Source organism: Monodelphis domestica, chromosome 7 (assembly GCF_027887165.1).
Source record: "Monodelphis domestica isolate mMonDom1 chromosome 7, mMonDom1.pri, whole genome shotgun sequence".
In the NCBI taxonomy this organism is placed as follows: domain Eukaryota; kingdom Metazoa; phylum Chordata; class Mammalia; order Didelphimorphia; family Didelphidae; genus Monodelphis; species Monodelphis domestica.
The window spans coordinates 292,357,405-292,385,012 of record NC_077233.1 but is presented as its reverse complement, the minus strand read 5'-3'; the positions used below and the strand labels follow the sequence as shown (position 1 = coordinate 292,385,012).

General features: G+C 44.1%; 1 protein-coding gene across 1 annotated transcript; it reads left to right on the top strand.

Annotated features, from left to right (window-relative positions):
* The first annotated feature begins 61 nt into the window (after positions 1 to 61).
* On the top strand, positions 62 to 27,608 carry REEP5 (receptor accessory protein 5). The gene is made up of 5 exons (XM_001363278.4): positions 62 to 4,657; positions 5,377 to 5,470; positions 20,625 to 20,763; positions 24,060 to 24,228; positions 25,261 to 27,608. Exons 1-5 carry the CDS (start codon positions 4,540 to 4,542, stop codon positions 25,308 to 25,310), a joined length of 570 nt encoding a protein of 189 aa, XP_001363315.1. The 5' UTR covers positions 62 to 4,539; the 3' UTR covers positions 25,311 to 27,608.

Sequence of the window (27,608 nt, the reverse complement as noted above, 5' to 3'; positions counted from 1 at the left end):
AGGTAAGTTTTGGAGTCTTGCATTCTTTTTTTTTTTTTTAAACAGGACACTGAACTTGGAGGAAGATTTTATTTATGAAGTGGGGCAGGGAAGAATATACAAAGTGGAGAATTCTTATATTGATTTCCATAGTTGCACAAGTAGTACAATATATATTAGAGGCTGTATTTGAACTTAGGTTTTTATGAATTCACAACAAAGCATTTTTTAAATTAATTTATTTAGTCAATTTAGAGCCTTATTCCTTGGTTATGAATATTACATTATTTCTCTCACTCCCCTCCCCCTCCCCTTCCCGCAACCAATGCACAATTTCATTGGGACACAATTTCATGTGTCTTTGATCAAAACCTATTTCCATGTTGGTGTTTGCATTAGGATGTTCATTTAGAGTCTCCATCTTCAATCATGTCCCCTTGACCCATGCAATCGGGCAGTTGTTTTTCTTCTGTGTTTCTACTCCCACAGTTTTTCCTCTGAATGTGGATAGTGTTCTTTTTCATAGATCCCTCCAGGTTTGTTCAGGATCACTGCATTGCCACTAATGGAGGAGTCCATTACATTCGATTGTGCTACAATGTGTTAGTCTCTGTGTCCAATGTTTTCCTGGTTCTGCTCCTCTCACTCTGCATCAATTCCTGGAGGTTGTTCCAGTTTCCATGGAATTCCTCCACTTCATTATTCCTTTGAGCACAATAGTATTCCATCACCAACATGTACCACAATTTGTTCAGCCATTCCCCAATTGAAGGGCATCCCCCTATTTTCCAATTTTTTTGCCACCACAAAGAGAGCAGCTGTGAATATTTTTGTACAAGTCTTTTTCCTTATGATCTCTTTGGGGTACAAACCCAGCAGTGCTATGGCTGGATCGAAGGACAGACAGTCTTTTACCGCCTTTGGGCATAGTTCCAAATTGCCCTCCAGAATAGTTGGATCAATTCACAACTCCACCAGCAATTCATTAATGTCCCAACTTTGTCAACTACCCTGTGATAAGATTTAAGGAATGGTCTCAACTATATCTCCTAGCAATTCTTTGAAAGTCATTAAGTCTTTTAAAAAGCCTTTTAAAAAATGTTGTGGTTATTACTAAATGGAAACTTGCCAAAAACAAAACAAAACTGTGGGCAGAACTGGTTTTTCTGTTTGGAAAAAAAAAATGTGTCCAGAAGCCTATTGCTTCTGGAAGGGGGTGGGGTTTAAAGAAAAAGTTTGGCCATTCTGAATTTGCCATTTCTAAGAGAGAAAAGACTGCCTTGTCTATGGGTATCAGATTTTTCAGCCCTCTGATCTCTCTCTCTTTTTTTTTTAACCCTTACCTTCTGTCTTGGAGTCAATATTGTGTATTGGCTCCAAGGCAGAAGAGTGGTAAGGGCTAGGCAATGGGGGTCAAGTGACTTGCCCAGGGTCACACAGCTAGGAAGTGGCTGAGGCCGGATTTCCCATCTCTAGGCCTGGTTCTCAATCCACTGAGCTACCCAGCTGCCCCCTCTCTGATCTCTTAAAGGGACCTGCTCTAAAGACAGTGTTGGTGATGGAGGATCCTGTATCATCATTTTTAACCCTTGAATAAACATGTCTCGCTCTTTTGAGCTAGTTTGTCCCATAGTTTTACTCCTGCCTTAAAATCCTGGTCCTAATCCCTAAAATCCTTTCTGCCAATCAGAAAGGGAAGAGTTCCTCTCACCCAACACTTGTGAATGACCATTCAAACTCACCCCCTGTTGTGACCTGCTCAACAGATTACTTGTGGGTTGATGAATCCAGATGAGTGAAATGATTCTGGGATTAAAGGAGGGTCAAAGTGACTGACAGACTTCCTAGGGAAAATAATGTAGGCTAAGGGATTAGGTAAACCTTTTGTGGAGACGATCGTTAGTAATGATTTCCACAGTGGTTCTAAACAAAGTTTCCTAAAGGACGACAAGTCTCAGGCAAACATGTAACTATCTAACAGAATTCCTGCATCAGTAATTTCTTGGAAGGCCATTTAGTAGCTGGGGAGGAACTGGATTAGGTTCTCATGCTGGGGAGGAGGGGGCAGCTAGGAGTCCAACAACTTCTCAGCTCTGGCTGTGATTTTTCTGGGGTCTTCTGTCACTACATGGGACTATATTACGGGCTCCCAGATTGACATTCTTCTTAGATCTGCTGTCAATAGGATTAGAAGTACAAGGTTTGGGCAGATTTTCACCACATGAACTAATTACTGGATAAGTAACTTTTCGGACTGTGTGCTGACTTGGATAGGGCTCTGTTTTGCAAAAGAGGTTAGTAGTCCTGGAGAAGACTATGGGGGAGTTTTAGGGAGTTTTGCTGTACTCCTAACATTTCGGTATATATTGCTTGTGATTCCAATTCATTTCTTCCACTCTAGTCATTACATAGAAATAAGGAGATTTAACATGGGCTTTCCGGATCCTTTACTCAAAGGAACAATTGCAAATCTACGTGGTTTTGATTCTTGGAAAAGATAACCAGAGCCAGCTTAGATGAACACGGAACTCAATGAATGAATTTCAGTTGGAATAAGGAACATCAATCCCACGAACACAACTAGAATGACAAGAATGGATGGTGTGAAACACCTCTACATTGATGGAGGACCTTTTCAACTTGTCCCGAATCCTAAATGCATCACTACCACGGATGCCAGGGGAAACGACTTGCGTAATCCACTCGTCAATAGGGAAGCTGTATTTCTGCAAGATTTACTTCCTTTTGTTGGGTTCAACACATTACAACAGGCCTCGACTCTTCCCATGGACTGCATTTTTGGTTCCCTTAAGGATAAGTGGGAAGAGTTGTCTTTGGGTCAAACTTACTGAAGGGGAAACCCCAAGTGAGCCTTAATGAACTTCCAACGCTGTTGATAATGAGGGTTTTATGAAGCCAAATCCGTGCCCTGAGTCCCAAAGACTCTCTCTCCCTCTGGGGATGGTGTCCCCACTTAGTCAGGCCTAGTTTTAGAAGGAAGCAGGACACCGATTGGACATTCCTTTCTACTGAATGCAAAGGAATGTTAGGGCAGATGAGTTTTCCCTTATGTCTGCCCACCAGGCAAACTCTGAGCCAAGTGTTGAAAAGATTGCCAAAAGATCCTTCAGTGGTCTTCGGAATGGAGCCATAGCCTCAGTGCTTGGGACAATCCTTGCCAACGTCACCCTCGTGTTCAGTACATAGTGCCGCAATGTGGTCCTGATGTGGAAGCCTCCTAGGAGACTTCACGTGGCCGGTGGTGACCCTTTATCCATCGGACAATAAAAAGTCTGTCTCTTAGTGGACGTTTAATCTGTTTCTTGAAAACAGAAGCACATTCAGCCCGGAATAAAGACATTGCCATGGAACTCGGGGCTTCATTCCAAGGAGAATAAGGAGCGTTGCAAGGAGTGATCCCGTGAAGGAACACGGAAGCTGCTGGTGTAGATGGATGAGGGGACAGCTATTGTGGAGAGGTTCAAAGCACTGTCATATCCAAGCCCCACGAGGGACCCACAAAACTACACTCGGGGCCTAAAGCCCTTCCCTAAGAAAAGGGAAACTCTGCCCTAGGGGAGTTTCCGAAGTCCTGGCCAAGTCTATGACCCCAGTGCTGCTTTCACAGCAGGGAAACTGTCCCCTCGGCAGTCTGGGAGGGTTTGAGCTGTGGGCAAGCCGCTTTGTCTCTCTGGAACTCGGATCCCTTGAGGAAGGGAGAGGAGTGACAGCTGAGGATCCCCCGTGTGCCGCGTTGTCTTCTCCTGGGCCTGGAAGGCCGGCACGCTGGACAATTCCCCTTCGTGTCTATTGAGCCCAGCGGAATCCTTCTAGGGCCAAAGCGGACCTATTGAGGACCCAGAATGCGCGGCCACCCTCAGCAGCTCCGAACAAGATGCTTTTGCTATGCAGTGTAGCACAGGCGGGTGAGGGATGAGCTTTCGCTCTGTAACACGCTGCCAAGCCCGGCTATTCGCAGCCCACAATCAGACTGCCGTCTGTCGGGTCTAGAAGGGAGGATCGTGGGGGAGGCGGAAGCGTCGTCCGCCCTCCTCACCCTCCAAAGCGCGCCCCCCTACCCCTCCCCGCTCAAAGCTGAGGCTCTAGAGGAGCTGCGAAGCGCCTTCAGTCGGTCTCGGGCCCTCAGCAAACCGGGTTTGGGGGGGAATCGAGCCGCCAGCCCAAGGCCCCACCGTCATCGACTCTAAAGCCACTCGGGCCGGCCGCCGCAGAAACCCGAGCTGGGTGTGGCGTCTGCTGCAGTCTGTCAGGGTGGGGAGGAGGGAGGGAGGGAGGGAGCCGAGAGAGAGTGTGCATTGCCCAGAGGCTGGGGGAGGAGCTGACGCGGGCTCCGGTGCTGACGCTGCCGAGCGGAGCCGCTTTACACTTTCGCAGCTGCCAGCCCCGAGCCCCAAGTCGGCTGGGCTCGTTCCCTGGAGCTGCTGCCTGCCTCTGGGCCGAGCACTAAAGACTGCCGCGGACTCGGGCGAGACCAGGGAAGACCTGGAACCCGCGGAGCTCGGAGGAGCCTTAGCGCGGGGTGGGCCCCCTCTGCCCGCCATGTCGGCCACGCTCAAGCAGAGGTTCGAGCAGTTCCTGCACCAGAAGAACTGCATGACCGACCTTCTGGCCAAGATCGAGAGCAAGACGGGGGTGAACCGGGCCTACGTGGCGCTCGGTGGGTCTTTGCTCGGAGCGCGGCGCCGCGCCGGCCTGCCCTTCTGCTGGGGGCTGTTGTGGGTCAGACGAACTCGGGCCCCTTCTCGGTGCCTGCTGCCGAGGGGGAGCCTCTGCCCATGCGGGCCGGGAGGGGGAGCCGGGGCGGGAGGAGAGGGCCGGCGCGGTGGCTGTTCTCCCGGGGCTCGGCGAGAACTGCCTCGGGAGACACTGAAGAGTCGGCTCTCGGGCGAATCCTTGCTCTGCCTGGCCCGCGCCCTTCCGGCCCCCCCAGTTGGGCCACGGCGGGGCGTCGCTCTAGGGGAGCCGAGAGAGGCTGAGTCACTCCCCACCCCTGGCCGGGGGAGCTCTGGGAACCCCAACGAAATGCTCGCTTGCTGCCTTCTGCCGGGGGGATTGCGTGACGGGAGGGCCTGGCTGGGGGAAGGGCTTAATTGGGGGGGGGGGGCTTCTGGCGGAGGAGACGGGAGAGTGCCGGAGTGCTGACGTGTCCGTGCTTCTCCTGCTCCCCTGGGTCGCTTTGTGTTGGCGACTTTGGCGCTCTTCCTTCCCCACCTGCGGGGGGTGGGGCGGGGCGGGGCCTGCTTGGCCTCCTTAGACTCCACCTCCTCCGTCCCCTGAATTGGGGTGCGTTTGGAAGGCCGCTCGCTCCCCGGGAACATTGGTGGGAGGAACCTCTAGGAATCCCCTCCATCGCCTCTTCTCTTCTCTCTCCTTCAGGTGTCATCGGCTTGGTGGCTCTGTACCTCGTGTTCGGCTATGGAGCCTCTCTGCTCTGCAACCTGATAGGATTCGGCTATCCGGCATATATCTCGTAAGTGGCTCCGCCCTCTGCCTGTCTAGCTTCTGCCGGGCTCCTGGAGGGCTGGGTCGCCCGTTTCTGGGGTCCGCGCCCTTCAGATCCCTCCTTTAAAGGTCTGCCCTTCAGATTCCTCCTTTGAAGGTCTGTCCTTCCCCTTGGAGCCCTGCCCCACCTTAGTACCGGCCTTTCCTGTTACTCTATGTCCTCCCCACCAGGACGAAGCATTGTATCATGGGGACTCTTCTGGCCAAGGCCTGCATTCCAACTCGGAACTCTGTTTCTAGTCGTGCTTCCCTCTCCGTCTGAGGGACAGCTTTGTCATTTCATCTTAATGCTGGGGTGGATGGGTGGGGAAACTGAGTCTGGGTGCTTTTTTGAGGCTTGAAAATGGACTTGGAATCCGGAGTCATCCTGTCCCCCATGTTCCTAGCTCTGAGCCAGGATCTCTGAATTTCTTTTTAGTGCAGTCAGCTCTCTAGACTTGTAAGCCAAACTGATGGAAGGATGTCCCACATTCCAGAGTTCTCTGTGCTGAGCAAATCCTTGAGCCTCCTGCGTGTTCTCATTCGAGTTCTAGCTTCTTATTCTCAGTTCAGCTTATTTCTTTGTCAGTTCATAGAAATGTTTCCAGGCTTTTCTGAATCCCTCATTTGTTTCTTATAATTCCATTGATACCATGATTGGTTTGGCCAGTCCACCACTATGTATTCTCTGGACTTGCAGCTTTTTATGACATACAGTGGGCTGATTCAGGACACCGAAAAGAACCCCAATTCTAGAATTGGTCCGTGCCAAGCAGGCTCCGTTTGAAATCCCACCCCATGTTCACCGCCTGTCTGATCTTGTTAAACCCCTTTAGCTCCCCTCCTGGGAAAGAGGGATTCAGAATAGCAGCCTCCAGGGCCCCTCCCACCTCCAACTCTGATCCCAAGACTCTAGGCTTGTAGGTTTGGGCACTACCGGGATGGAGCCCATCCCGCCCCTTCTGGACATGCAATATGCGTTCATTCACAACTAAGAGATACTGACTAAGTGGATGGCTTTCCAATCGCAGAGATAGTGTCAGACGAGAAGATGCTGGAGTGAAAACACAGCCTTTTCCAAAAGAGCACAAAAGCCTTCGTGAATCCCACTAAGTGTATCTTGACGATGTCTTGTAAATGTGAACAAAGGTGGGACCCAAAGTTAAGGAACCTGCCCAGAACTCAAAGCCGAGGGTGTGGTGACATACATTACAGCCCACTAGGTGAGCGCTGGGCTAAAAACAGGCTGTGCTTTGATTTAAGGAGTCCCAATTCAGAGAGTAATTACATTAAGAGGAGCTGGCTTAATCTAGTAGAAGCTTCCGCAGTGGGACAGACATCCGAGTCCCTGAAGATGAAAGTAGAGGAGCTCCAGGAATCACAGATGAAATTGGAGCCGGTTGTTCTCCAGGCCCACAGCCTCCTGGAGCCCCCTCAGGGGCTGTCTCAGTACTACCAATCCAGAGAGCTCTGAAGTTCTGTTTGAAAGGCTAGGAAAACAGGGTCGGGGTTCTGCCCCCTGGAAGATGCTAGAGCAGCATCTCTCCAAAAAATGCCCTTTGCTCCCAGCTGAATTATGCGGATGGCCCTGATTCAGAAAAGCTTTCCAGGCTTTGGGTTCAACACTCGTCTGGAATGTTGTCCAGGAATATTTCTTCTCCATAGCCGTACTTTTGATTGACGATATTGCTTTCTCTTTTGTCAGAAAGGCAATGTGCACACAACACTGGCCTTAGGGCGATGGTTCAAGCACCCCTTCTGAATCTAGATGTGTGCCCCAAGCAAGTCATTGCAAGTCGGAGACTGGCTTCCCTGTTGAAAACATAAGGATACGAAAACCTCTGCTCCCTCCCTCGTGGGGTTGCTACTGTAAGGAACAAGCTCCATCATTTGCTTTGCAAACCTCAGAATATTATAAGCGTCTTAGTCCTTATTGGTATTTCTCAATCTTTTTCCTTCTTCATGGGTATACATGCCAACTTCCCCATGAATAGATCACTTCCTTGAAATGAGGTTGATCCCTTTAGAAAGAAAAAAACAACAAGCAAAGGTTAAAACTGACCAAAATAATGATTGGAATGACCCCATTTAGGTTTCTTACAAGTTAGGTTTTGAGAGAAAAATATGACCTGTGTTTTACTCATATGAATCTATTACTTTTTTTAACCCTCACCTTCTGTCTTAGAATCAATATTTTGTATTAGTTCTAAGGCAAAAGAGCAGTAAGGGCTAGGCAATGGGGGTTAAGTGACATGACCAGGGTCACACAGCTAGGAAGTGTCTGAGACCAGATCTGAACCCAAGACCCGTCTCTAGTTCTGAATCTTATCCACTGAGCCACCTATCCAACCCTCAAAATTGTTGTTTTTGATAGGAGAGGCTTTACATTTTCTTCTTTTATTTTTCTTCTAGTTTTTCTTGTCTTCGATGTCATTAATTTGTTTCATTCTGATTTTCAGGAAGTCTCTTACTCAGCACCTCTTGTTTATTTTCCTTCTAGTTTTCTCTATATTTCATTTATAACAGCTATTAACTCTTGCTTCTTTTTCTTGCAAGATCTCTTCGATACCTTGTGGCCAAGCAATCTTTCCAGATTTGTCTGAGGCTCGTCTTCTCCGTCTCTTTTTCTGGGTTGATGTTTCAGACTTGAAAATCACTCCTATTTTGAAGCTTGCTTCCTTCATTGAGACTTGGTGCCAGGGGCCAACCCTATCTGTCCTTCCGTTTTTAGGTAAGATAGCGGGGTCCCTGTGCGCCTAAGCTAGACTTTTGTCCTGTGTTCACTGGCAGCGGTGTCTGTCCCCAGAGTGTCAGCATCTTTAGGATCTTCTGGGATACATTTTTGAAAGGCGACAACAGGTCGTCGGAAAAGGTTCGGTAGTTGTGCTACAAACTTTCAGAGCCCTTCTGCACCAATGCCGACTTTCCTGCACCTTTGCTAGATGCAATCTTGTAGCTGAAGTCAAAGCACTGGCCGACTGACTTGTCTTTCAGTGAACAGAAACACAACCAGCTAATTGTGCTTGTTCTTTTTTTAGTGAGCTTTCAATCACAGATTTCTGTCACTAAGAAGGGGAAATGTTCCTGAGATACTGGCTGCTCCCACTGACTTTTCTGAGAGTTTGGTTTTTTTAATAACCTTCCCTTCCTTCCTAGAATCAATTCTGGGTACTGGCTCCAAGGCAGAAGAGCGGTCAGGGCTGGGCCATGGGGGTCAAGGGACTTGCCCAGGCTCACACCGCTGGGAAGTGTCAGAGGCCAGATTTGAACCCAGGACCTCCCATCTCTGGGCCTGACTCTCCATCCACTGAGCCCCCCAACCCCCCCCCCCCCCATGCTGCATATTGTGATAAAGTCTATAGTTTCTCTTTCCAGTATCAACCTTTGCTGAGTGACATTTAGGTTCTCTCTAGTTATAGTTACTGTTGTAATCTCCGGCATGTTTCTTGAATATCCAGTTTTATGACCTTTTTTGAATCTGCGGCTCTGAGTTCTTGTTGTTTCCGCTGTCTTTTGCCACTTCTCTTGCGTTTTGAACTGTATTTCCCTGAGCTTTTTCTGCAGTTCCTGCCTCTTTTTTCCCCGCCTATCTTGTCTCTTTGCAGATCTCCTACATCTCAGATCTCTGAGTCACTCTTCTGTAAGGAGGGCCCGCCTCGCCTTCCTCAGTCGCCCTGCCACAGCGCAGGAAGCCAGGCCAGCATAAGCGCCCGGCCCAGGGCGCTTTGCCTGCCAGACCCCTCCAGCATGAACGCTTTCCGCCCCTTGTCTTCTTTGCCAGCTTGCAGGCTGTGAAGTGAAGGCTAGTACGTCTGTCTCACTAGTGATCTGGAGTGTCCCTTCACTGCTCACGTGTGTAATCCCGTGTGCCCTGCTTGTGCAATGTGTGTAATCCCATGTGCCCTACTTGTGTGATGTGTGTAATACTGTGTGCCCTTCTTGTGTGATGTGTGTAATATCGTGTTCCCTGCTTATGTGATGTGTGTAATCCCGTGTGCCCTGCTTGTGCGATGTGTGTAATCCCGTGTGCCCTGCTTGTGCGATGTGTATAATCCCATGTGCCCTGCTTGTGTGATGTGTGTAATCCCGTGTGCCCTGCTTGTGCGATGTGTGTAATCCCGTGTGCCCTGCTTGTGCGATGTGTGTAATCCCGTGTGCCCTGCTTGTGCGATGTGTGTAATCCCGTGTGCCCTGCTTGTGTGATGTGTGTAATCCCGTGTGCCCTGCTTGTGCGATGTATGTAATCCCGTGTGCCCTGCTTGTGTGATGTGTGTAATCCCGTGTGCCCTGCTTGTGCGATGTGTGTAATCCAGTGTGCCCTGCTTGTGTGATGTGTGTAATCCCGTGTTCCCTGCTTGTGCTATCGGTGTAATCCTGTGTGCTGGGCACCCCTCCTCAGCAGCTCGCGCTGCCTTCTCACTCTACTGCCCCAGAAAGCAGCCATGACGGAAGGCGCCATTCAAGCTCGGGTCCTCCTGTCTTGGCTGCTGCTTGCTGTCCTGCTTCCCTTTGCTAGACCCACCCGTTCCTGGGTATCTGATTTCCTGACGGCACCCAGACTCCTCCGGCACCCCGGAGTTACCGCGGTGGGGTGTGGTGTGGGAAAGAATGCCAGACGGGGAGTCCGGAGGCCTGGCTTTGACTAGTGCCAATGGGACGGACACAGAGTGTTTGGATTAGAGTGAGGAAGAGAGTGACTGGGAACAATGCCATTCCCACCCCCAAAGAAGAAGTGTGGCTGCTGAACTCAGAGCACAGGCCTGCTTTTCATGACCAGCCACAATTGCCATCCAAAATGTTAGCTATTTTGGAAAAAAAACCTCTTGCTTAGGAATATTAACATGTGATGAAATTAGCCTTTTCCAAGATGGAGGAAGTTAATCCACAGGGGCTGAGCTGTCAAAGTGGTGGTTTTTAGTTTGCAGGACTCAGAGAAGGCTATGTTAACTGAGCATGTTTTATATTGAAGATGAGATCTGGCATCTTTACAGTTGTACACTAATAGACCCTGAGGGCACTTTTCCTTCCTTGCTCGCTTTCTTCCTTTCTACAAATAATATAGGTCAGCATCACTTATTTGGAAAAGATTTTTTAATAATGGAAAAATTAGTAAGAGTGAAATGCTTATTGTCCCCAAATGCTCCGAGCCATTTGTTCTCTGTGGGGATCTAGACACACCTTGAAGAATTCCCAGGGAACCCTCTTCTTGCTTCTAAAACTCATTAGATACCAAGTGGCAAATAGTGAAAGCAGTACGTGGGTTTATAGGCATTATCTTCTTCCCCTGAAGGAAAATGCGGTGGTGCTGTCTGGAAAGGTACTTAATTTAGTTCTTAATGAAGCCCTAAGAGAAAAGGACCCAGTCTTCTGGGAAGATGTAATTAATTACTGGAAGTCGACTGTCTTTTAAAAATATATCTATAATATTTTACATTAGAAACTTAGATTTTAATATAGACTTTCTCCTAAAAAAATATTTTTTAAAAATCACAACTCACTTATTTGTGCTGGACCTATCCCATTTATGAATATTTTTGTACAAGTCTTTTTCCTTATTATCTCTTTGGGGTACAAACCCAGCAGTTCCAAATTGCCCTCCAGAATGGTTGGATCAATTCACAGCTCCACCAGCAATGCATTAATGTCCGACTTTGCCACACCCCCTCCAGCATTCATTACTTTCCTTTCCTGTCATGTTAGCCAAACTGCTAGGTGTGAGGTGATACCTCAGAGGTGTTTTGATTTGTATTTCTCTAATTATAAGAAATTTAGAACACTTTTTCATGTGCTTATTAATAGTTTTGATTTCGTTGGCTGAAAACTGCCTATTCATGTCCCTTGCCCATTTATCAATTAGAGAATGGCTTGATTTTTTGTACAATTGATTTAGCTCTTTGTAAATTTGAGTAATTAAATCTTTGTCAGAGGTTTTTATGAAGATTGTTTCCCAATTTGCTGCTTCCCTTCTAACTTTGGTTGTATTTGGCTTTGTTTGTACAGAAACTTTTTAATTTGATGTAATCAAAATTAATGATTTTACATTTTGTGATTTTTTTTCTAGCTCTTGTCTGGTCTTAAAATCTTTCTTTTCCCAAAGATCTGACATGTATAGTATTCTGTGTTCACATAATTTGCTTATAGTTTCCTTCTTTATATCCAAGTCATTCTCGAATTCTAAGTTTATCTTGGTGTAGGGTGTGAGATGTTGATCCAAACCTAATCTCTCCCACACTGTCTTCCAGTTTTCCCAGCAGTTTTTGTCAAATAATGGATTTTTGTCCCAAAAGTTGGGGTCTTTGGGTTTGTCACTTACCCCAAGTCTATTCCACTGATCCTCTTTTCTGTCTCTTAGCCAGTACCATATTATTTTGATGACCAATACTTTATAGTATAGTTTGAGATCTGGTACTTCAATGGTACTTCCCTCACATTTTTTTTTTCATTATTTCCCTGGATATCTTTGATCTTTTGTTCTTCCAGATTAACTTTGTTATGGTTTTTTCTAATTCAGTAAAAAAGTTTCTTGGTAGTTTGATGAGTAAATAAGCTTGGGTAGGATTGTCATTTTTATTATGTTAGCTCGTCCTACCCATGAGCAGCCTATGTTTTTCCAATTGTTTAGATATAGTTTTAATTGTGTGCAGAGTGTTTTGTAGTTGTGTTCATATAGTGTTTGTCTCAGCATATAGATTCCCAAGTATTTTATATTGTCTAGGGTGATTTTATTTTATTTATTTATTTATTTTTAGCCCTTACCTTCCATCTTGGAGTCAATACTGTGTATTGGCTCCAAGACAGAAAGAGTGGTAAGGGCTAGGCAATGGGAGTTAAGTGACTTGCCCAGGGTCACACAACAGGGAAGTGTCTGAGGCCAGATTTGAACCTAGGACCTCCAGTCTCTAGGCCTGGCTCTCAATCCACTGAGCTATCCAGCTGCCCCCTAGGGTGATTTTAAATGGAATTTCTCTTTCTAATTCTTGCTGCTGAGATGTGTTGGAGATATTTAGAAATTCTGATGACTTATGTGGGGTTATTTTGTATTCTGAAACTGCTAAAGTTGTTGATTATTTTAACTAGCTTTTTGGTTGATTCTCTGGGATTCTTTAAGTAGATCATGATATCATCTGCAAGGAGTGATCGCTTGGTTTCCTCATTGCCAGTTTTAATGCCTTCAATTTCTTTTTCTTCTCTAATAGCTACTGCTAGTGTTTCTAGTACAATGTTAAATATTAGAGATGATAACAGGCATCCTTGTTTCACTCTTGATCTTCTTGGGAAGGCTTCTTGTTTATACCCATTGCAGATGATGTTGGCTGATGGTTTTAGATATATACTATTTATTATTTTGAGGAAAGACCCTTCTTTTCCTATCTTTTCTAGTGTTTTCAATAGGAATGGGTGTTGTGTTTTGTCAAAGGCTTTTTCTGCATCTAGTGAGATAATCATGTGATTTTTGTCAGTTTGCTTGTTAATATGGTCAATTATGTGGATGGTTTTCCTACTATTGAACCTTCCTTGCATTCCTGGTATGAATCCTATCTGGTCCTAGTGGATAACCCTCGTTATTACTTATTCGAGTCTTTTTGCTAGTATTCTATTTAAGATTTTTGCATATATGTCCATTGAGGAGATTGGTCTATATTTTCTTTCTCTGTTTTTGACCTGCCTAGCTTTGGAATCAGTACCTATTTGTGTCATAACGGGAATTTGGTAGAACTCCTTCTTTGCTTATTATGTCAGATAGTTTGTATAGAATTGGGATTAGCTGTTCTTTGAATGTTTGATAGAATTCACTTGTGAATCCATCAGGCCCTGGGGATTTTTTCTTAGGGAGTTCTTTGATGGCTTGTTCAATTTCTTTTTCTGATACAGTATTATTTAAGTATTCTATTTCTTCTGTTAATCTAGGCAATTTATATTTTTGTAAATATTCATCCATATCACATAGATTGCCATATTTGTTGCTATATAATTGGGCATAATAATATTTGATGATTGCCTTAATTTCCTTTTCATTAGAGGTGAGGTCTCCCTTTTAATCTTTGATACTGTTAATTTGGTTTTCTTCTTTTTTAAATTTGATTGACCACTCCTTTGTCTATTTTATTTGTTTTTTCAAAATACTAACTTCTAGTCTTACTTATTAATTCAATGATTCTTTCACTTTCGATTTCATTAATTTCTTACTTAATTTTTAAAATCTCTAATTTAGTTTTCATCTTGGTATTTTTAATTTGTTCTCTTTATAGTTTTTTGATTTGCATTTCCAATTTGTTGACCTCTGCCCTCCCTAATTTTTTAATATATGAACTCAAGGACATAAATTTCCCCCTGAATACTGCTTTGGCTGCATCCCATTGATTTTGAAAGCATGTATCATCATTGTCATTTTCTTCAATGAAATTATTGTTTCTATGATTTGTTCTTTAACTGATTTTGGAGAATCATCATATTATTTAATATCCAAATAATTTTTGATCTGGCTTTTCATATACCCTTACTGATTATTAAATTTATTGCATTATGATTTGAAAAAGTTGCATTTATTATTTCTGCTTTTCTGCATTTGTTTGCCATGTTTTTATACTGTAGTACATGGTCAGTCTTTGTGAATGTACTATGTGCTGCTGGTCCCTTTGCTTTGTCCCTATTTATTTTTCTCCACATATCTACTAACTCCAATTTTTCTAAGATTTCATTCACATCTCTTACCTCTTTCTTATTTATTTTTTGATTTGATTTATCTAGATTTGATAGAGGAAAGTTCATGTTTCTCACTAGTATAGTTTTACTATCTATTTCCTCCTTCAACTTCACTAGTTTCTTCTTTAGAAATTTGGATGCTATACCATTTAGTGCATACATGTTGAGTACTGATATTTCCTCATTGTCTATTCTGCCTTTTATCAGGATGTATTTACCTTCCCTATCTCTTTTAATCAGATCTATTTTTTATTTTTGTTTTGTCAGATATCATGATTGTAACTCCTGCCTTCTTTTTCTCAGTTGAGGCCCAATATATTTTGCTCCAACCTTTAATTCTAACCCTGCAAGTGTCTACCTGCTTCATGTGCGTTTCTTGTAGACAACATATGCTAGAATTTTGGTTTCCAATCCAGTCTGCTATTTCCTTTCATTTTATGGGTGAGTTCATCCCATTCACATTTAAAGTTATGATTGCCACTTGTGTATTCCCCCAACATTTTGATATCTTCTCCTAGTTCTTCCCTTTCTTCTTTTGCTATATCCTTTTAAACCAGTTATTTGCTTTTAATCAGTCCCCTAATCCCCACCCTTATTATGCTTCCTTTTTCATTCCCTTTTTTTTTAGGGTCTGTTAAGTTCCCTCCCTCCTCCCTTTCCCTCTCTTTTTGTACTCCCCATCTCGCTCCCCCCTCCCTTGGTTTTTCTCACTTTCCCTGTAGGGTAAGATAGAATTCAAGACCCCAATGAATCTAAATGCTCTCCCCTCTCAGAATTGATTGCACTAAGGGTAAGGTTTAAGTATTACATATTTGCACTCTCTTCTTCTCCTTCTTATAATAGTATCTTACCCCTCCCCTTCCCATGTGCCTCTTTGTGATATAGATGATCATATTTTTATTATTCCTTCAGGTTTCTCTTGGTTCCATCTTCTATTCCCCCCTCCCTTTTTATTTTATTTTTTTTGCAAATCATCTTATACCTTATTACCCCAATCTCTACCTGTGAATGATTCTTCTAATTGCTATAATAGTGAATATAATATTTTGAGAGTTACAAATAACATTTTTCCATACATTAATATAAACAATTTGACTTTATTGAAGCCCTTAAAGGAGAAAATTCAAATAAAAAGAACATTTTTCCCTTTCCCCTCTCTTTCTTATTTGCCTTTTCATGTTTCTATTGATTTTTTGTTTTTGAATATCAAACTTTCCACTTAGTTCTGGTCTTTACAAATACTTGGAAATCTATTTTGGTGAATGCTCATACTTTCCTCTGGAAGTACATAGTTAGTTTTGATGGGTAGGTGATCTTTGGTTGAATATCATATTACAAGCCTTGTGGTCCTTTAGTGTGGAAGCTGCCAGATCTTTTGTAATCCTGATTGGTCCTCCTTGATATTTGGTTTCTTATAAAATTTTCTCCTTAGCTTGGAAGCTCTTGAATTTGGCAATTACATTCCTGGGAGTTGTCTTTTGAGGATTTAGTGTAGAGAGTATTCTATGAACTCTTTCAATGTCTATTTTTCCCCTTGTTCAAGAACATCAGGACAGTTTTCTTAGCTAATTTCTTGTAGTATGATGTCAAGATTTCTATTTATTTCTGGATTTTCAGGTAGACCAATGATTGTCAAATTGTCTCTTAGAGACAGGTTTCTGTGATCTTGTTAGTGGATATTTTATGTTTTCTTCTATTTTGTCTGCCTTTTGACTTTGCTTTATTAATTCTTGATGTTTTGCAAGATCATTGGCTTCTAATTGCCTAATTAAGTCTTTAAGGACTGGTTTTCCACTTAAGTCTTTTGATTTTCCTTTTTTGGTTTGGTCTATCCTGCTTTTTGTAACTTCCAGCTGTTTCTCCAATTGGGAGTTCTTGTTATTTTCTTTTTCTTTTTGAACTATTTTGTTTTTTAACTATTTCCCACTTTTCTTGCCAAAATCCTTTCATCTTTTCGATGAGCTCTGATTTAAATTTTTCAAGAGTTTGTGACCAATTTCATTTTCTTTTTTTGCAAGGTTTGGGTGCATTTATTTGTATGTCCTCTTCTGCTATTTCCTCTGTGGTCTGGATTTTTCCTTCATAAAAATTATTCAGGGTCAATGCCTTCTTCTTGTTTTTCTTGGTGTTGGGAAGTTGTTTTTCCTGGCATTGTTTGCCATTACTGTGGTGGTTTTTCCTTCCCTGTCCAGTCAGATGTCCGAGTGAGGAGGGCAGGCTCTCTGTGTATAGAGCTAAGGAGCTTGGTTTTTGCCTGAGGCCACCTCTTGAGTCTGCAGCTTCTACTGTTTACTACCTTTCTCTGTGCTATCTCTCCATGGGTGCCTAAGGTCTGCGCTCTTCAACCTGCTGAGGTCTCAGTTCTAGCTGCTCTCAGGGGTAGGTCTTTAGTGGTCTTAGTCAGCTGCCAAGGACCTAGAGGTTCCCCTTGCTTGCTCTAGAGGTGCCCCTCGCTCCCTCACTGATTCTAGAGCACTGGCTCTGACTCTGTAGGTGGGATGGGGGGAAGTGTTGATCAGCTTGCGTTTTGGTGGAAGCTATTTCACCCCCTTATCAATCCCCCGTACCTTCCATGCTACACCCTACTGTAGAGCCCTTCATTTATATGAATTTGGGTTTTTTTGGCCTTTTGAGGTAGTCTTTATCAGTAGCTGGTGAGGAGAGGAAGAGTCCTGAGTCTACACTGCCATCAGGTTTACCAAAAATCTCCCTAGCTTTCTTTAAACTGGCTTTATCTATCATTGTTTCTCTCTGTTTTTGAAATGAAGAATGATATAATGGATAGAGAACTGGCCTTAAACCCAGAACTCGAACCTGAAGTCTCACCATAGACATATACTAGCTATATAACTGAACAAATCACTTAACCTTCAGTGCCTTAAAGAACTCTATAAAATTATAAGTTGCAGGGAAGGTGTTGACTTGTATTGTGTTCTATATCAGTAAAGTAGGAATTCTAGTCTGTATCTTTTTCCCTATTTATAATATGTCATCATCCTGGAATCTTGCTGCCAATATGAAATATTCTGGGGCAGACTGCCTGCTTGGAGCTGTCCTCAGGTTTGGAAGGCTGGAGTACCCTGGGGAACAAGATGACCTTTTTAAAAAGTGACTTTGGCTCCCCTTAATATAATATTTCATTTCAATTTTGGTTTCTTTTCCACCTGGTTCCTGGTTCATCAAGGCTTGGCTAGCAAGAGCTGGATATCTTTCAGCGATAGACAGCTCTCCTGTCCTTCTCCACATCCTCTTCATGGAGTCTTGGGTGGGACAGTGATGGATGAGATCCACTCCAACCTCTCCTTAAAAGATTGGGATTTTCAAGGTTTTGATTGATCTGAGGCTTGCTGATAAGAGCTCCTGGTTTATCCAGTTCATCTATAGAGTGGTAATATTTTCTAGCCATGTCCTCAGGGAAATGACCACTTGAGAAAGAAAGCACTGATGAGCACACTCCTATGTGATTTTAAAACTATATCTTAATAGGCAAGATTCAAACTCAGGTCCCATAATTCCAGGACCAGTGTTCTTTCCATTGCCTTTTTCACAGGCTTTGGTAGTATCTGCCCAATAAAATTATATTTTATTTTTATGCTACAAAAAACCCCAACTATATCTTAAATCAGTGTTGCTCTTAGATTTCATAATTGTTTGATGGGTAGATCATTCTTGTTATAACTAAGATATTTTTGTTTTTCTTTTTTATGGCATTTGATTTGTATTGCTTTAAGTCTATGGGAAATTTTGTAATTTATGTCTGTCCAGTATTCCACCCATTATTCATTTTTTTCTATCAATAACTTGTTTAAAGGGATAGTTGTTTAAATCGATCAGGTTGTAGCTGTTTTAATCATATTATGTGTTTTTCTTATTTTTATTCCAAGTTTCAACTAATTTGGATCTTTGCTTTAAGTCAATAGTTTGACTAAACAGATAGCTGACTCAGGAAGAAGTCATTTATTGTCTGTTCCAATGTAGTTGATTTCCTTTTTTGTTATTCTGTTTGATACTTTCTACTTCTAAGTATTCATAGGAAGGAAATTATTGTGCAATTCACAAATCATTGGCTTTTCTCATTCTTTATTCCTAGTTCACATTTTCTAATTGCATAAGAATTATTGATGAATTGCATGTATCGAATAGATGTTCATCTAATTTGGAGGTCTTTGTAGAATTTCTCTATCTCTTTTTAAAAACATTTAGGCATATAAGTTGCATTTATTTTCATGTGTTGTTTTGTTGGTTTTTTTTGCAAATATTTGTCATACGTACTTCAATGTGAAAGGACCAAAAAGCCCTCATTTTTTAGTGGTCAGTAGAAGGTAGTCAAATCCCCAAACATGGATAAAATTCCTGTGGTCCTGCGGCAAAAGGAGATAATATTCCATTGTTCCTCCTGATTATTTCCATATATGTATGACATGAATATGTCATCCCGCCTTGACATGGTGTAAAGTATCTAGGAAAGCTTTGCTGAGCTCTGGCATCTGACTGGGTAAAGGAAGAGATGAATATGATGGCTATCCAAACCAGGAAAATGGTATCAGGATTAAATAGGTATCATAATGTAAGCTCACCCACTTTGCCCAGAAATCCTTCAATGACTTCTAAATAACATTGCTCTTTGTAAACACTTACTATTACAAACTCACCATTAGCAAAACGTGTACTTTTACTTTCTTTTTCCTGTTCTAGTGATGAATTTGCACTGACTAACCACCGATTTTTCTCCCAGTCTCCTCATATGACCAGCAACACCTTGTCATGTGATAGCTGCCTTAACAGTTAAGGATTGGAAATTGAATGTGAACCTTGGTCCTTTTGTTTTTACTGACTCACTTTACTGGTGCTTTTTAGGAATATCCTGATGTAGATAATGGCTAATGACAAGAAAGTCATCTAGACTGAGGAAAATACTGAAATGTCGGATTTTATTTTTTACTTCTTATTTTATTTAGTCAATTTAGAACATTATTCCTTGGTTACAAAAATCATATTCTTTCTGTCCCTCCCCTCCCCCCACCCTTCCCACAGCTGATGTGCAATTTCATTGGGTATTACTTGTGTCCTTGATCAGAACCTATTTCAATGATGTTGTTTGCACTAGGATGTTCATTTAGAGTCTACATCCCCAGCCATATCCCCTCGACCTATGTAGTCAAGCAGTTGTTTTTCTTCAGTGTTTCTACTCCAACAGCTTTTCCTCTGAATGTGGATACTTTCTTTCTCATAAGCTCCTCCGGATTGTCCTGGATCATTGCATTGCTGCTAGTAGCAAAATCAGTTACATTCGATCGTGCTACAATGTATCAGTCTCTGTGTACAATGCTCTCCTGGTTCTGCTCCTTTCGCTCTGCATCAGTTCCTGGAGGTCATTGCCGTTCACATGGAATTCCTCCAGTTCATGATTTTTTTGAGCACAAGAGTATTCCATCATCAACAGATACCACAGTGTGTTCAGCCATTCCCCAATTGAAGGGCAGCCCCTCATTGAAATGTCAGATTTTAAAAGAAAAGTACATAGCACTACTTCAATACTGAATTCCAGATTCTTTATCAACAACAATTTTCAGCTTAATCATTAGGGAGTTGTTTTTTTTCCCTTTGGGGTGATATCTCATCTTTTCATCCATATGAATAGAAAATAGAATTCACTTTGTCTACATTTCCTCTGCAGCTCACTAGGCCATGGCATGTAGGAGGCAATATAATATTGTAGAAAAAGAACGTATTCTGAAGTCAGGATCTGAATCCCACCTTGGACACTTAAACAAATCCTGGCTTGGACAAGTGACTTAATGTCCCGGGCCTCAGATTTAGGACTTTTTTAAATGAGATAGCTCAGAGACTGAAGTGAGGAATACTGTTTAAGTCTTTTCTTTTTTTTCTCACAGAAAAGCACCAAGAAGTTTTAAATGAAACTAATAATAGTTATCCTCATCCTATAGTCTAGATTTTCCCATCTAAACAACTTTACTTATATTTTTAATGAGAGTGTGCAAAAGGAATTGCCTCTGTCGGACCAGGGTGTCCTGCTTGAAAATAAGGTATTATTGATACCATCATGACAAAGGCACGAGGAAATAAACTTTGCCAACTTTGGCAACTGTTTTGATGAAGTAAATGGCTCTTCGTTCTCTATTTCATAACTGATTTCAGCCATCAGAACAATGGCTACATGAAGAAATATGAGGAAAGCAGAACCAAAACTTCCTTAACCACAGGAATTTTGACTAGATATATGGTTTATCCACTATCAAACTTCTATGCTGAATCGTTTTCCAGAGGTTATTACAGGTTTCACTGATCCATCATGGGTTTATTTGCTTTGTGTGTCTCCCATTTGTAAGATTTTTGACCAGTTTCAGTTTCATCCTGTGGAGACGGAGTGTTGTCGAGTGTAATATTAGGAGTGAGTTGTGTATTGTGTTTTCTTTTAGAATCAAAGCTATCGAGAGCCCCAACAAAGATGATGATACCCAGTGGTTGACCTACTGGGTGGTCTACGGTGTCTTCAGTATAGCGGAGTTCTTCTCGGACCTCTTCCTGTCATGGTTCCCCTTTTACTACATGCTGAAGGTACGTTGGCTTTTACTTCTTTGTTCAGGCTCACCCTAATTAGGTACTTATCTTGATCTGTTGCCTTAAAATAAAACACTGGTGCAATATGAAGTAACCGAGAACTAAGATTTGGGAGCAACGAGGTAGCTCCGTCGTGTTGTCTTTTTTTTCCACACTCCCTCATGTACCAGGTTTAGCAAATGACCCCATTTCTAAGTAAAGAATGTTTCATTTTGGATGAGAAGAAGAACAATATTCATCATTTCATGGATGTAGGGCTTGAGTAAGCTGATGATTTTGGCTGAGATACTTTTTGACACGGTCAAGCCACTTTTACTAATGACATCTTCTATTCATGGAGTGTTTTCACATTTTGCAATATGCTTTCTATATCTTATTTCATTTGAAGTAGGTTCTACCCTTATTATGCTAACTTTACCAATGGGGAAACTGAGGCTCAGAGAAGCCAAGTTCCTAGCCAAAGGCCCACCTTTGAAGATTCGGAGAGAAGACTCTGTCCGTCAGTCGTACTGTCTGTTTGATAGATGGACCGCAGTTCTCAATTTCTAGAGTGATGACAGATTGTAAATGTTTTATGTACCTTTTGCTGCCTTCAGAGTTGTCCAAGAGTCCTTTTTGATAGGATCCCATTTCTTAGACTCCCAATGATGAAACCGAAGCCCTTGAGGAATCCTCTGAAGGGAGCAACTTTCGTTTTCCATAACGAAAACAGACAGACTTGACTCTTTGTGGAAGCCTGTGTCCTTCCATCGAACAGAAGCCCTTCACCTTGACTCCAGCCACTGTTTCTGAAGGCACAGAACAGCTGAGCTGGCTCCCTGCCCAGCCATCTGGCTGTGTCTGCCTCCGTGGAGCGCAGGAGTGGCGGGAAGAGAACCCAGCACGAGAGGGCCCTCGGCACCTTGTGTGGGGACAGACCTTCTTTTCTAATAACGCCAGTTCATCTTAGCAGTAAAGTCATTTCGTGCTCCATTAGCGCCACCAGCTGACGGGGTGTTCTTTGTGGGAGGGAGAAGGCCAGCGGACATTCCGCTCTGGTGCAAGGACGGCCGAACTGGAGTTGGGCGGCCACCGTTCCGGTGTCGGCCCTCCCTGGTCACCCACGCGTCCTGGATCTGCGGGTGGCGCTGATTAAGGGCTCTTCGTTAATGGAAGACGACCCTCATTTCCTAGATCCTCCCTCGGCGCATAAATCATGGGAGGAGAATAGTCCCTGGCATGGTTCTGCCCGTGTGAATAGCCCAGGAGAACCCCCAGATTCCACATGCGCTAAAGCAGCTGCCATCAAGGTGCCCTTGGCTATGGATGAAGAAAGTGGGCGTTTGAATCCATGGGACACGCGAAATGAGGGAGAGGCGGAAACCCTTGCACTCAGCACCTCCGTGTTGGCTCGCCGAGCCCTCGGCTATAAGTGAACGAAGAAAGACTCCGTAGCTGGCAAAGCGGGCGTCTTACTTGGAACCAGAGAGCAGTCCGGCGGAGATGGAGCCCAGGCCAGCTTCCTTCTTGCACCCTCCTTTGTGCCGTGAGGGCCAGGTGGGTCACAGGCGGGTCTTGAGGCCGGAGCTGCTGCCAGGCCTGGCTCGGGCCCCGGAAGGCCCCGGGAGCAGCATCTTGGCGCCGGACGGCACAGCTTGAGAGCTGGCGCCTGAGGCTCCTCGACAGAGGACGCGAGCTGCAGGCACTTCTCACAAGCCGAGTGTGGGAGGGGGGTTCGACGCCCAGCAGGTGCGGCCGGAGGGTCCGTAGGGAGCTCTCAAAGGGGGAGCGAGGCCCCTGCCGAGGCTTCTGAACTTGGGGGCCGTTTGCCTGCTGTGACTTCCTCCATAAATTACACGCGGGCTTACCGTGGAAGCTGAAGCGACTGCAGTAATGTGTAGGCTTGAAATGGCGACTTGGGTCTTTATCACACCGCGACAGGGATGTTTAGGCCGGCACAAAGGAGGGGCTACTCGCTTACGTCCCTGCCTGTAGAGCCATCGCACTCTTGTATTTCTCGCTGTTCATAGGACTGTTCTGTCTGCGCTTATTCTTTTGGACACCCTGAAAATGTGTACATAGAATCACCCTCCTGTGGTCAGTGGGCCGCCGGCTCACCCTCCGTGGCTCGTTCCAGGCCCCTGGCATGGCTGCAGGGACAGGCGGGACCCCGCCATCTTCCCCACGATACTGGGCTCTTTTGCTGGGTTTGGATATTCTGGAACTTTCTCTGGGAATTCTCTCTCTGTAGAGCGGTTTTGGGGTCTTGTGGACAGCAGTTGGCTGTTTCTGGTCGGGGACTCATTGTCCTCCAGCCCATGGAATCCAGGAAGCCACTGGGGCTAGAACTCGATGCTAGACAGACAGAACGGTGATACGTCTCCACGCGTGTCGTGCTCTGCTGCAGGGCACACTTGGCGCTCTTCACTCAGTCCAGCTCCTTAAGAAGGGTTACGGCCCCCAGAAGAGGGAAGAACCTGGACCCCAAGCTGTCTCCCAACAAAGAAGTGATGGGCTGAGAGGAGAGGAGGAGACAGACAAGGATTCCTTCTCCCAAGCCAAAAGGAGGAGGCAGGAAAGAGAAAACATTGATTTTTGTTCATGGAAAGCAATCAAATTGAACTAAAAAAAAACAAGAAAAATTCTTCTGTTTCCACAAACATTCAGATGCGATTCAGTGATCTGTTCAAAGATGTCTTTGTCTACATATTCCTTTGGATTCTCCTCTTAGACCTCATCCTACAGTACTAGAGGTGTAGATCAAGACTGATAGGAATTTTATGACTAAATGTGATGATTACAACCATTCATTCATAGGTAAGCTGGAGGGCGATTTGAATTATTCTAGCAAAAGGGAAAAGCTGGCAAAATGGTGCCTCTCGGAGGCGTCCTGCTTGTTGTGGGCAAAGAGGGAGGAAACTGACTGAAATCAACACTCAAATGGCCAACCCAGGCAGTCTGGTCCATAGCCAGAATCAGCGTCTCTGTGCGCTTCAGCGGGTCTCTTCCTCACTATGAGGAAGAGCCCGTGGGCTACCCCCGACTGGAAACGGCCTTCCTCGTTCTGCAGCCGACTCCAGTGATTAGGAAGCGATGACAACCCCATGATCCTCTCTAGAAATGTAGTCCAGAGTTCTTTTCCTCTCCACCCCATGACTTTCCCTCGTTACAATAAGCGCTTTCAGAGCGCTTGAAATACATTCTGGAAAGTGCACGGGGTGGAGAAGTGCTGCAGACGGGCTGAAGGACGCAGGTCCGAGGGTTCTGCTGCGCTAGCCCGCGCCTGTCACTAACTGAGTCTCGCTTCTACGCAGTGTGGCTTCCTGCTGTGGTGCATGGCCCCCAGCCCTTCCAATGGCGCCGAGATGCTTTACAGGCGCCTCATCCGCCCCTTCTTCTTGAAGCACCAGTCTCAGATGGACAGCGTGGTGAAGGACCTGAAAGACAAGGCCAAAGAGACTGCGGATGCTCTCGCCAAAGAAGGTGAGTCGCACTTCCCGGCACGTGTAAGCAGAGGAAATAGCCCCCGTGTTAGCCAGAAGCTCGAGGGGTGCCTCACAAGCGCTCCGGCCTGTAGCTTCTCTGTTTGCTGTTCGGATCTTGCTTATGGGGGTGCTTTGGCTTGAGGCCCGCTCCATTCAGTCATTGAAAAAGTAGCATCTGGGGAGTTGGGGTCCCATCCCAGCTCAGCCCCACAAATGCCCTCCCTGGAGCTCTCCCGGATTGCTTTATTTTTGTGCCTTCAGTAAGCTGATGGCAGCCCTGTTTGATTGTCTCTCCCGACAGCTGGGTCAGCACCCAGCGTTCATTTGTTCACCATGGCCTTAATTAGGCCAAACAATTTTGAGATCAATTCGAATGCTTCTCTGGGCTCCTCCTGTCTGCCGTGGGAGGCACGTTTCACATTCAAATTCCGCCTCTCTAGTGAACTGAATTTGTGCTGGCGAAAATCTCTAACAAAATCATCCCAGCCTCGCTGTGATCCTCCACTTTCAGTTAAAAAAGCCTTTGGGAGGAAACGCTCGTGTTTGAGAAGCAAATCAGGGTTAGCCCAGCGAGGCTGACGGATCACAGACTCGAAGCAGTCTTTGACGTGCACCTGGGCATCGTCAGCACTAGTGAAGTGAGAAACTGAGTCCCTTTTTTGGTCCATCTGAATAATACAGTCCTGATGGAAGTAAACAGGAAAGCTTCCTGGTTGAGAAAGGGACTAAACTCCCCATGAACAAGGGAGCAAAGATGGCAGAGACCTTTAAAGACGGGCTTAAAAGTGGGCGTTGGTGGCTTCAAAGGTGGCTTCCCTAAGAGAGGTGCAACTAGACCGTCCTTTCTCGTCCTTAAATTCCATCACCATGTGCCGTTTGGGTCATTTACCGAGGCGTTTGCAAGACCTCTTAGCCCAGCTCCATACTGTTGTGTGTCGCTGTGCTTGGAACGTAATCCTCCAAGCTTCGTGGTCTAATGGAGGCACGTAACCTGTAACCATTTCCTGTTCTCTTCCCCACTCCCCAATAGCCAAGAAGGCCACCGTGAACTTGCTGGGCGATGAAAAGAAAAGTACCTAAACGGGATGCAAAGCTCTTCTGCTCCGCTCTTTCTTCCCGTAAAGCTTGGTCACGTGGGGAACTGTGGTCTCATGACGACGACTCTGCCTGGAAACTGTGGGATCTACTGAAAGGGAATATAGTGTGTGTGCGTTGTTTGCTTACTTTTCTTTTGCTGCTGTCTATAAATTCAGGGCAGTGGACGGTGTTCACAGTTTCTCAAGAATGTATTCTTTTCCTCTCTGAGCTAGGAAGAGCATCTGTCTCCTACCACAGTGAATGCAAATAAAATTCCGTGTCCCACAGGCTCTCCTCTCCTGGTTTCTCCGTGCATGTATCTTCTGTAGCTGTGCTTTGTGGGTTTTCATGCAATGTAGAAGTTAACATTTAAAGCCTTTTTGTTTGTGCATAGGCAGAAAATTGTCTCGGGGCAGATGGGAACTATTCTGCTGGAGAAGCCCACTGGAATTGTTTAGCAGCGATGTTGTTGAGTGATTGCCTGAGTCATTTGTACACTCACAAAAGTGCAAGGAGTGAAAGCTCTTGTCTGAATAATCGTGAAAACCCAATAGAAGCAGCATGTCACTGATTAGGTTTTCCTAGGATGATATCTATTAAGAATAGGACCCAGAACGTGCTAGAAAAAATAGATAATAATGTAAGTAAATTATATGATAAAAATCTAATGAAGTTTGTTTGTATAGCTCTGAATTTGTCATTTAGATGTCCAGCTTTTTCTTCCCAGAATCAGAGAAGCTGAATGCCAAGAAACCAAGAATAAGAACAGTATTGCTCATGGCATGTGTGGGGAAACGTGTATACCCATCAAAACCCAAGAGCACTCTTTATGGACATCCAGGATTTTCATGATGCTACCGTTTATCTAGCCTGACCTCAAGCTAGAGGAGATGGTTTCTTTCCCTGAAACTCTATCCCTGTTTTTTCATTATCTTCCTGTAGGCCACTAATTAGGGATTGTTTCATTCTGACTCTATGCTGTACAACCAAAACACCATGTTTACATCTAAAACCAGTGATGGAGAGTGGAGTAACAGGGACTGAATCCTGCTAACTTGAATGCTAGGGCTTCTCAAAACTTTCCTCCACTGGGTCCCACTAGCTTCTTAGTCAGACATGAGGCCACCTTATCTTAGAAATCATACTCCTGTTTAGGGAGCTTCCCATTAATGCCTTAATTTATATTTTTGGTTGAAACTATCTTCTGATAATACTGATTTCCTGATAATAATTCCCTTCAGGCACAGACCAGAAGTTCAAAAAAAAATTTAAGTCCCATAATTATTACAGGCCAAATATATTACAAACAAATCAGTGGCTTTTGTAGGTGTAGCAAAAAGGGCTGCAAGTAAACTGAACCTTGAAATCTTTATCGGTACATTTGGGCTTGGACAATGGCTTATTTCTAGTTACAAAACTCCCAATCAGTAAAGCCTTTATAACGTTATTGTGCTTAAAATATTAGGGATAATCAAGCATAACAGAAATGTCATCTCATGCTGAGAAAATGTAATTGGGAGGCAAGACTATCTGAAGTGAGATTCTTCTGTAATCAGAGGCTAACACGTATATTTTGATGTGAATGGTTAACTTTCCTATACAGTATCTGTGAAGGTGAATGATTTTTCTTTAAGTCACTGAATCAAAGGAAAGCAAAAATCATTAGAAAAAAACCACGCCCCGTAGCCAAAATGAAAGAATTTCTAAATACTGACTGCTTCAATCATTTTATAGAGACAAAAGTAGCTCCGTGTTTTGGTATATGGAGCCAATTTTCAGTAGGTAAGTTGGGGAATCCTCCCTTTTTCTAGTGTTCTTTACTTAACTGGCAAATAAGTGCTGTGAAGTGTAAGTCACTTTTCTGAAACGTCCAACCATCTGACTCGCGTGCATTTGTTAAAAAACACTCCCTCTGCCCATTGGTTCCAGGTGACATACAGTGATGTAAGTAGTAGAAATCGTCTTTAAAAATTGCTCCTGTCAAGCCTTCCTGACCTAAAGCTCTTCTGGAAACCTTCATGGCTGGAATTGGGAGAAGTTTCAACTTGTGTGTGACGAGGAGCAAGCTTGGATTTGTTATGTGAAAATGTCCGAGTTTCAAGCAGCCAGCCAATACCCTGTAAAGGACGTTTTTTCTTTTCCTTGGAAGTGGTGTCACCCCCCCCCCCCCCCCCCCCCAGTGTGGCTCTTGTTGAAATAGCTGGTTGAAAATAAGTATTGCTAACCCTGGGCTCAAACTGATCTCTTGTACTAACGATGTGCTGTGCTGAAAGGCGGATTCCAATAAAAGGCTGCTCTTCA

Coding starts and splice junctions, on each gene's coding strand:
- REEP5 (XM_001363278.4), top strand. CDS start 4,540: ATGTCGGCCACGCTCAAGCAGAGGTTCGAGCAGTTCCTGCACCAGAAG. Junction 20,764..24,059: donor CCTTTTACTACATGCTGAAG/GTACGTTGGCTT, acceptor GCTTCTACGCAG/TGTGGCTTCCTGCTGTGGTG. Junction 24,229..25,260: donor GGATGCTCTCGCCAAAGAAG/GTGAGTCGCACT, acceptor ACTCCCCAATAG/CCAAGAAGGCCACCGTGAAC.